This window comes from Oncorhynchus masou, chromosome 8 (genome assembly GCF_036934945.1).
Source record: "Oncorhynchus masou masou isolate Uvic2021 chromosome 8, UVic_Omas_1.1, whole genome shotgun sequence".
In the NCBI taxonomy this organism is placed as follows: domain Eukaryota; kingdom Metazoa; phylum Chordata; class Actinopteri; order Salmoniformes; family Salmonidae; genus Oncorhynchus; species Oncorhynchus masou.
In genome coordinates this window covers 4,950,994-4,962,089 of record NC_088219.1, presented here as the reverse complement: position 1 = coordinate 4,962,089, position 11,096 = coordinate 4,950,994, and the positions used below count along the sequence as shown (strand labels likewise).

Genomic DNA, 11,096 nt, shown 5'->3' with positions numbered 1-11,096 from the left:
ACGAAGAAGAAGACGGACCAGGAGGGGATTGTGAGACGAAAAACCCGGCGGGGAGAAACGGTAAGAGGTTTATCAAATATAATTTTTTTCCCTACGGTGTATGAAACACTTCAAAAGACGATTGAACAACAATATTCCGTCTGCAGTTTGTTTGATCGGAATGTGTCAAGTTGCTAACATTTGCTCAAGGAAATCGACCATTCAAAAGCGATGGATGAATACGAGGAAATAAGCAAACGTTAGCCTTCCTTAGCTGGTGATTTTTTTTTTGTGGCTAGCTACATAAGCTGTCATGAGCAAGAGAAACATTTCAATATTATTTGCAGCAATTTGTTAAATTAAATGAGTTCATGTGAGCTGCTGATGTGATTACTAACTAAATCCATATGGTGTGAATTCCCACCGCGCCTATCGTTAGTTACTCTAGTTAACGTTAACTAGTTTGTCACCCTAATCATCCCCAAGACAAGGAAAAGACAAAAGTCATACATTTTTTTCCCTTCGTGACAAGAGGTGTCAGCTATTGAAATCTAAAAAGGGGGGATGGGGAGGCTGTCATCTTCGCAATGCAGCACTAGGCAAAGATCAACAACAAAAAAAACCCGATCTGTCGTGGGCACTTGGAATAGGAAAGAGAGCTGCGCATCTTGGGCACACAGTTCGTGACTGGCTCGATAGATTATTATTATTTTTGTTTGTTATTGTTTTGTTTGGTCTTTCCTTCTCGGCCTTGTCGTTGGTAACCTCCAGGTATCTTGCGGACTGCAGCCGTGGCAATTATAATCTACCTTGCTATTATATAGGCCTACACTGTTTGTCGCAATGTGTCACTCATTGTTACAATATTTTGGAAGTCATTGGTAAATGATATGTTGTACTACCGAATACGTAGCTAATGGTTGTTTTTTGTCGGTATTAAACTCTGGGAGTCAACCTACCGATGGCCAGTTAGCTCATGTGTATCAATAGGGCTGGGTAGGGATTGTGATCCCTATCCAAGGCCCGTGATCCCTATCCAAGACAGCAGCATCGCTGTGTGATGTCTGATAGCAGCGTTGTATGCCCCTGCGGCACCAGGATATTGCAGATGCACACACTGGCAATGTTGGTTTTTTTCTACAGCAAGGTGTGGTGATGATGATGTTGACGATAAATGACAGTTACAAAAAAAAAAGAGTGGGAAAGAAGAGGAACTAATGACACACACACTGAACGACCTCCGGGCACAGGTATAGAGCTCTACCATACAAATCTGAGAGCAGCTACTAGTTTTGTGCCAACATCCTATCAAACTGCTCAACTCTTGAAGTTTGTATTTATTTGTATTGTAAATATATCAGGGTTTCCGTCATGAAATGTGGCGCCGGACATTTAAACGGCAACTTAAAAAAAATAATTACTGGACATTTGAGAAATGTACCGTACCCTTGTGCATTGGGTGTGTAACCCAATTAGGGTGTCCACCCACGGTGCTCATAATGACAGACATTACATGTAGATGATGGTCATTCATTTTTAACAGAACATGCAAGTCTAGGATGCAATGACGTGTGTCCTTACCGCACACGTTGAAGATGTTCGGGGCGGCAGGAAGCCTAGTGGTCAGAGGGTTGGGCCGGTAACCAGCGGGGAGCCTAGTGGTTAGAGGGTTGGGCCGGTAACCAGCAGGTAGCCTAGTGGTTAGAGGGTTGGGCCGGTAACCAGCAGGTAGCCTAGTGGTTAGAGCGTTGGGCCGGTAACCAGCGGGGAGCCTAGTGGTTAGAGGGTTGGGCCGGTAACCAGCAGGTAGCCTAGTGGTTAGAGCGTTGGGCCGGTAACCAGCAGGTAGCCTAGTGGTTAGAGCGTTGGGCCGGTAACCAGCAGGTAGCCTAGTGGTTAGAGCGTTGGGCCGGTAACCAGCAGGTAGCCTAGTGGTTAGAGCGTTGGGCCGGTAACCAGCAGGTAGCCTAGTGGTTAGAGCGTTGGGCCGGTAACCAGCAGGTAGCCTAGTGGTTAGAGCGTTGGGCCGGTAACCAGCAGGTAGCCTAGTGGTTAGAGCGTTGGGCCGGTAACCAGCGGGGAGCCTAGTGGTTAGAGGGTTGGGCCGGTAACCAGCAGGTAGCCTAGTGGTTAGAGCGTTGGGCCGGTAACCAGCAGGTAGCCTAGTGGTTAGAGCGTTGGGTCGGTAACCAATTTGTAAGTCGCTCTGGATAAGAGCGTCTGCCAAATGACTTAAATGTAATGTAAATGTAATGTAACCAGCAGGTAGCCTAGTGGTTAGAGGGTTGGGCGGGGAACCAGCAGGTAGCCTAGTGGTTAGAGCGTTGGGTCAGTAACTGAAAGTTTGCAAGTTCAAATCCCTGAGCTGCCCCTGAACAAGGCAGTTAACCCACTGTTCCGAGGCCGTCATTTGAAAATAAGAATTTGTTCTTAACTGACTTACCTGGTTAAATAAAGGTAACATATATATACTTTTTAGTATAACTATCCACATTTTACTTTTCCTCAGCCGCCGAGTAACGAACAGCAAAATCACTAGCTTATGCATTGGGCTGAGTGCGTGTTTCAAGTTTGTGGATGGTGAATTTTCACCATTAAAAAAAATGCACCTTTTGTAATAATGCTTCACAATGCATCATAGCATTTGCAGACTTATGTAAGATGGCGTACTATTCGTATTATGATGGGTAGATTGTCATAATTTAGTCTTAATAATATCACAAAAATCTGGCATGGCTGAGAGCGTGTAGTGTAGAGGCCTGGGCTACAGCTGGTATCAGAGACGTGTAGTGTAGAGGCCTGGGCTACAGCTGGTATCAGAGACGTTGACCTATTCTATTGGTCTTTGTCAAAAGAAATAGCCCAAACAGACTCTGGGGACAGTTGTGGGATGATAGATCCCCAATTCATACAACCAGTTGGCCTGGTGTGTATGTATGTGTGTGTGTGTGTGTGTGTGTGTGTGTGTGTGTGTGTGTGTGTGTGTGTGTGTGTGTGTGTGTGTGTGTGTGTGTGTGTGTGTGTGTGTATGAATCTGATGCAGCAGTTAAGAATGAAAAATAACAAGCGACCCTCCCCTCTACCCAAAACAATAATTAAAAACACAACGTGGATAGCAGAGAACATGCCTACCGTTTACCCTGACTCCTAGCACAGACCAGAGCATGAGATATGTTTTATTTTTTTTATTTCACCTTTATTTAACCAGGTAGGCAAGTTGAGAACAAGTTCTCATTTACAATTGCGACATGGCCAAGATAAAGCAAAGCAGTTCGACACAGAGTTACACATGGAATAAAACAAAACATACAGTCAATAATACAGTATAAACAAGTCTATATATGATGTGAGCAAATGAGGTGAGATAAGGGAGGTAAAGGCAAAAAATGGCCATGCTGGCAAAGTAAATACAATATAGCAAGTAAAACACTGGAATGGTAGATTTGCAGTGGAAGAATGTGCAAAGTAGAAATAAAAATAATGGGGTGCAAAGGAGCAAAATAAATAAATAACTTAAATACAGTAGGGAAAGAGGTAGTTGTTTGGGCTAAATTATAGGTGGGCTATGTACAGGTGCAGTAATCTGTGAGCTGCTCTGACAGTTGGTGCTTAAAGCTAGTGAGGGAGATAAGTGTTTCCAGTTTCAGAGATTTTTGTAGTTCGTTCCAGTCATTGGCAGCAGAGAACTGGAAGGAGAGGCGGCCAAAGGAAGAATTGGTTTTGGGGGTGACAAGAGAGATATACCTGCTGGAGTGTGTGCTACAGGTGTGTGATGCTATGGTGACCAGCGAGCTGAGATAAGGAGGGACTTTACCTAGCAGAGACTTGTCGATAACCTGGAGCCAGTGGGTTTGGCGACGAGTATGATGCGAGGGTCAGCCAACGAGAGCGTACAGGTCGCAGTGGTGGGTAGTATATGGGGCTTTGGTGACAAAACGGATGGCACTGTGATAGACTGCATCCAATTTGTTGAGTAGGGTATTGGAGGCTATTTTGTAAATGACATCGCAGAAGTCGAGGATTGGTAGGATGGTCAGTTTTACAAGGGTATGTTTGGCAGCATGAGTGAAGGATGCTTTGTTGCGAAATAGGAAGCCAATTCTAGATTTAACTTTGGATTGGATATGTTTGATGTGAGTCTGGAGGGAGATAATACTCTTATTTACGGTCCGAATGGGGGAAGAAAAAAAATACATTTCATGCAGTTCTACGTCATTTTACAAGAGCAAAATAATTCACCACAGAGCATGACGACCGATGAGCGCACTGCTGGAGCACCGGAGACATTTTCATTTCTATTCAGGCTATAAAAAAAAAAATCTAAGTTTGGAACAGTGATAAAGTTGTCTATCAACTCTAAACATTTAGCTCAACAGAACCAGGTACAACTGAAATATCTGGTCATCAATGAATCAAAGAAAATTTCTACCAGTGTATATATATATTTTTTTTTAACACAGCGAACGCAAATCTTCAGGGACGCCTATATTCACTTGTAACTTTATTTGGAAAACTATCTTTTTTTTCTTATTTAATGTATTTTATTCCATGATATTGTTATAAAATAGATTTTGTATTGGCGGTGATTAGGGCATGGAAATATAAGAACATCTGCTAGGTTAAATGAACAAACTAGGCATGCATAGCTCACTGCATGATCCTCAAACCAAAGACTGGCCAAACTCCTGCTTATAAAAGTGAATTGAAAGGCACTCAAAAATGACCATATAGCCTAATTAGGCATATTTTGTTTAATTATGATGTAATTCTAAGAAATGTTTATATTTTTTATTTAGTTTTCTACAGCCTGTTGAAATTTTCAATGTCAATTGATAGTGACAGAATTACACATTTACTTCCTAAACAAAGTAAATATTTTCTCTCCTCGGCTATAGAAGGTTGTAGCGCAGACTATGATTATCATAGAGACAAACCGAATATATCCCATATATGCCTTGGAGTCACGTCTTTCCACGACATTTTACAGCTTGTTTCTAGCATAAAGCATTGTTATAGATCGCTTTTTATAATTAGCTCAATTTAATTATTTTCAATCTTAAGCTAACAGGGATAAAAGTCTATGCTTTTAGCCATTTACCTTAACATACCCTCAGCATGCCCCCTCGACATACCCTCAGCATGCCCCCTCAACATACCCTCAGCATGCCCCCTCGACATACCCTCAGCATGCCCCCTCGACATACCCTCAGCGCGCCCCCTCGACATACCCTCAGCGCGCCCCCTCGACATACCCTCAGCGCGCCCCCTCGACATACCCTCAGCGCGCCCCCGACATACCCTCAGCGCGCCCCCTCGACATACCCTCAGCGCGTCCCCTCGACATACCCTCAGCGCGTCCCCTCGACATACCCTCAGCGCGCCCCCTCGACATACCCTCAGCGCGCCCCCTCGACATACCCTCAGCGCGCGCCCCCTCGACATACCCTCAGCGCGCGCCCCCTCGACATACCCTCAGCGCGCGCCCCCTCGACATACCCTCAGCGCGCGCCCCCTCGACATACCCTCAGCGCGCCCCCTCGACATACCCTCAGCGCGCGCCCCCTCGACATACCCTCAGCGCGCGCCCCCTCGACATACCCTCAGCGCGCGCCCCCTCGACATACCCTCAGCGCGCGCCCCCTCGACATACCCTCAGCGCGCGCCCCCTCGACATACCCTCAGCGCGCGCCCCCTCGACATACCCTCAGCGCGCGCCCTCGACATACCCTCAGCGCGCGCCCCCTCGACATACCCTCAGCGCGCGCCCCCTCGATTCGAGCCCTGGTTTTAACTTCAGGTCACAGTTGTAAATGAGAACTTGTTCTCAACTGGCCTACCTGGTTAAATAAAGGTGTTCTCAACTAGCCTACCTGGCTAAATAAAGCTGTTCTCAACTAGCCTACCTGGCTAAATAAAGCTGTTCTCAACTAGCCTACCTGGTTAAATAAAGGTGTTCTCAACTAGCCTACCTGGTTAAATAAAGGTGTTCTCAACTAGCCTACCTGGTTAAATAAAGGTGTTCTCAACTAGCCTACCTGGTTAAATAAAGATGTTCTCAACTAGTCTACCTGGCTAAATAAAGATGTTCTCAACTAGACTACCTGGTTAAATAAAGGTGTTCTCAACTAGCCTACCTGGTTAAATAAAGGTGTTCTCAACTAGCCTACCTGGTTAAATAAAGGTGTTCTCAACTAGCCTACCTGGTTAAATAAAGGTGTTCTCAACTAGCCTACCTGGTTAAATAAAGGTGTTCTCAACTAGCCTACCTGGTTAAATAAAGGTGTTCTCAACTAGCCTACCTGGTTAAATAAAGGTGTTCTCAACTAGCCTACCTGGTTAAATAAAGGTGTTCTCAACTAGCCTACCTGGCTAAATAAAGGTGTTCTCAACTAGCCTACCTGGCTAAATAAAGGTGTTCTCAACTAGCCTACCTGGCTAAATAAAGGTGAAATATAATATAAAAAAAGACTTGACACCCCCATAATTCGAGCCCTGGTTTTATCCTAACACAGTGAGCCCTCACAATACCCCCTCAACATACCCTCACATACCCCTTAATTGGAGCCCTGGTTTTATCCTAACACAGCGAACCCTCACATACCCCTTAATTGGAGCCCTGGTTTTATCCTAACACAGCGAACCCTCACATACCCCTTAATTGGAGCCCTGGTTTTATCCTAACACAGCGAACCCTCACATACCCCTTAATTGGAGCCCTGGTTTTATCCTAACACAGCGAACCCTCACATACCCCTTAATTGGAGCCCTGGTTTTATCCTAACACAGCGAACCCTCACATACCCCTTAATTGGAGCCCTGGTTTTATCCTAACACAGCGAACCCTCACATACCCCTTAATTGGAGCCCTGGTTTTATCCTAACACAGCGAACCCTCACATACCCCTTAATTGGAGCCCTGGTTTTATCCTAACACAGCGAACCCTCACATACCCCTTAATTGGAGCCCTGGTTTTATCCTAACACAGCGAGCCCTCACATACCCCTTAATTGGAGCCCTGGTTTTATCCTAACACAGCGAGCCCTTCGCATACCCCTTAATTGGAGCCCTGGTTTTATCCTAACACAGCGAGCCCTTCGCATACCCCTCAATTGGAGCCCTGGTTTTATCCTAACACAGCGAGCCCTCACATACCCCTTAATTGGAGCCCTGGTTTTATCCTAACACAGCGAGCCCTTCACTGACACTGAGCTTTTTAAGCGGTGCATAGTGATTGTATCAGCCAATCCCTTCAATCTATGGACAGTAAACTATCATTGAGTCTGTCGAACAGGCCGACCTGCCTCTTGTTTCTGGAATAGGAAGAAATACAGTCAAATTGAAATGAAGACTGTTTAAATGAATTTGGGCCTTTTTCGAATTAGCTTTGCATTCAGCACCAATGTGCCGTCCATCCCCGCGGCTGCTGCTCCATAGTGATGTAAGTTATGTAAATGACTGGAATATGGTTTATTGTGAGGTCAATAATGCTGATAAATAGCTTCATTATGGGCAACGGAACATTTTTTGTTTTTATTCAAATCAATTATAGCGGTAGCAAGCTTACCTCTGGTCCTGATCTTCGTGCTCTCCCTCTCTAACTGAATGGGACATCAGTGGGACCTAGTCTTCCCTCTGTAACTGAATGGGACATCAGTGGGACCTAGTCTTCCCTCTGTAACTGAATGGGACATCAGTGGGACCTAGTCTTCCCTCTCTAACTGAATGGGACATCAGTAGGACCTAGTCTTCCCTCTCTAACTGAATGGGACATCAGTAGGACCTAGTCTTCCCTCTCTAACTGAATGGGACATCAGTAGGACCTAGTCTTCCCTCTCTAACTGAATGGGACATCAGTAGGACCTAGTCTTCCCTCTCTAACTGAATGGGACATCAGTAGGACCTAGTCTTCCCTCTCTAACTGAATGGGACATCAGTAGGACCTAGTCTTCCCTCTCTAACTGAATGGGACATCAGTAGGACCTAGTCTTCCCTCTCTAACTGAATGGGACATCAGTAGGACCTAGTCTTCCCTCTCTAACTGAATGGGACATCAGTAGGACCTAGTCTTCCCTCTCTAACTGAATGGGACATCAGTAGGACCTAGTCTTCCCTCTCTAACTGAATGGGACATCAGTAGGACCAGATATTGCCTTTTTTTTTAGGACAAATACATTTGAACTTTTTTGAAGAAGCATTTGACTGGCCACATAGAGCCATTAGTTAAGGTTTACATCAGCAGGAGCAGGCCAGGGATTATGATTGGGACGAGCTGCCCATTGCAGTGTGTAATGCAGTGTAGGCTAAACCATTTTTAAGGGATAGATCAGCTTTAATATTGCAGATTGTGGCTTCCATCAGTATAATTGTCTGCATCCATTTTTTATAATTGCGTATAAATATATATATATATATATATATATATATATATTTATTTATTTATTGTCCCATAACCCTACCACCCCTTCCCTAATGGGAGTAAACTAATGGACAACAACACTTAGGCTTCTACTTCCATCTAATAGACTCTACATACTATACACATTTTACGGACATCGTATGTTTTACATTGGTTATCTTGTTGTTTTTAGTCCCACCTTTCAGCTCCATTCAACTCCTCCCATCTTTCTCTCAACACCATCCAGTCCCACCCTTCAGCTCCATTTAACTCCTCCCATCTTTCCCTCAACACCATCCAGTCCCACCCTTCAGCTCCATTCAACTCCTCCCATCTTTCTCTCAACACCATCCAGTCCCACCCTTCAGCTCCATTCAACTCCTCCCATCTATCTCTCAACACCATCCAGTCCCATCCTTCAGCTCCATTCAACTCCTCCCATCTGTCTCTCAACATCATCCATTTTGGATTTCTATTTGCCATATATTTTTCCGCTATGATGTTTCACAAAAGCTCAACCTTTTTATTCTCATAGTTTCGAGAGATTGTAAATTTAAAGATAGACATTCTTGCTAGGAGTATTATTATGTTATTGATCGATTGACTATGACTTTTCAAATCACCCAGCAGTGCTATTTGCAGAGTTGACTTCAGGTAACTGTTTCAATTCTTCAGCCATTCCTGAACCTGCTACCCCAAAATAAGTTCTATATGGACAGTACCAAATGTATTTGATTTTTTATTTGATTATATTATTTTTTTAATATTTTATTTATTATCAAATATTGATTTAATGATTCTGACTTCTCACAGAAAAATCTGCATAGCTGGGATGGGATGGTTCTATCCCCCTATACACAGGGCATTCATAAAGTGTTCACACCCCCTTGATTTTTTTCACATTTTGTTACGTTACACCCTTATTCTTAAATGTATTAAAAAAAATAATCATAATTTCCCTCATCAGTCTATACACAATACCCCGTAGTGACAAAGCAAAAACTGTTTTCTTTTAGAAATTTTTGCACAAAAAAACCCCAGACATATCATTAGTATTCAGACCATGTTTACACGTTGTGCAGCACTTATAGTCTCGAGCAAAGTACAGAGAGATCCTTGATGAAAACCTGGTTCAGAAAGGCACACACCTATCTATATATTTTATTTCTACAACTTGATGGGAGTCCACCTGTGGTAAATTAAATTGATTGGACATGATTTGGAAAGGCACACACCGGTCTATATGAGGTCCCAAATTTGACAGTGCATGTCAGAGGAAAAACCAATCCACGAGGTTGAAGGAATTGTCCGTACAGCCACGGGACAGGATTGTGTCGAGGCACAGATCTGGGGAAGAGTTCCAACACATTTCTGCAGCATTGAAGGTCCCCAAGAACACAGTGACTTCCATCATTCTAAAATGGAAGATTTTTGGAACCACCAAGACTCCTAGATCTGGCCGCCTGGTCAAACGTAGCAATCAGGGGAGAGGGGCCTTGATCACGGTGGTGACCAAGAACTCAATGGCCACTCTAACAGAGCTCCAGAGTTCCTCTGTGGAAATGGGAGAATCTTCCAGAAGGACAACCATCTCTGCAGCACTCCACCAATCAGGCCTTTATGGTAGGGTGGCCAGACAGAAGCCCCTCCTCAGCCCACTTGGGCTAAAGGGTGAAACAAGATTCTCTGGTCTGAATTTCAAGAGTCAAATCTGGAGGAAACCAGGCACCGCTCATCACCTGGCCAATACCATCCCCACGGTGAAGCATGGTGGTGGTTGCAGCATCATGCTGTGGAGATGTTTTTCAGCAGCAGGGACTGGAATCGAGGGAAAGATGAAAGGAGCAAAGTACAGAGAGATCTTTGGGGAAAACCTGCTCAGGACCTCAGACTGGGGCGAAGGTTCACCTTCCAACAGGACAATGATCCTAAGCACACAGCCGAGACAACGCAGGAGTGGCTTCGGGACAAGTCTCTGAATGTCCTTGAGTGGCCCCGCCAGAGCTCGGACTTGAACCCAATCTAACATCTCTGGAGAGACCTGAAAATAGCTGTGCAGCAACGCTCCCCATCCAACCTGACAGAGCTTGAGAGGATCTGCAGAGAAGAATGGGAGAAACTCCCCAAATACAGGTGAACCAAGCTTGTAGCATCAGACCCAAGAAGACTCAATACTGTAATCGCTGCCAAAAGTGCTTCAATAAGGTACTGAGTAAAGGGTCTGAACACTTATGTAAATGTAATATTTCCGTTTTTATTTTTTAATTTTTTTTTATACATTTGCAAACATTTCTAAACCTGTTTTTGCTTTGTCATTATTGGGTATTGTGTATAGATTGTCTGACATGCTGACTAGACCGGGCGCGTGCGTCTGACATGCTGACTAGACCGGGCGCGTGCGTCTGACATGCTGACTAGACCGGGCGCGTGCGTCTGACATGCTGACTAGACCGGGCGCGTGCGTCTGACATGCTGACTAGACCGGGCGCGTGCGTCTGACATGCTGACTAGACCGGGCGCGTGCGTCTGACATGCTGACTAGACCGGGCGCGTGCGTGTGCGTTCCCCATTGCGTGTATGTTGATTTCTGTCACACCAGACGCGATCAGGACATACAGGTTGAAATATCAAAACGAACTCTGAACCAACTATATTATTTTGGGGACAGGTCGAAACACATGAAACATTCACGGCCATTTAGTTAGCTAGCTAGCTAGCTGT

At 44.7% G+C, this 11,096-nt stretch overlaps 2 protein-coding genes across 8 annotated transcripts in view; both read left to right on the top strand.

Moving 5' to 3' along the window:
- synj1 (synaptojanin 1) overlaps positions 1-11,096 on the top strand; it is a 108,636-nt gene continuing 97,540 nt past the window's right edge. For 6 of the 7 annotated variants that reach the window (XM_064971334.1, XM_064971335.1, XM_064971337.1 and 3 more), the window contains exon 1: positions 1-60. The gene's annotated coding sequence lies outside the window, so the exon portion shown is untranslated. The other variant, XM_064971333.1, reaches the window with a different exon arrangement.
- Positions 5,095-5,793, top strand: LOC135543710 (uncharacterized). Its single transcript, XM_064971076.1, has one exon. The coding sequence runs from the start codon at positions 5,095-5,097 to the stop codon at positions 5,791-5,793; it is 699 nt and encodes a 232-aa protein (XP_064827148.1).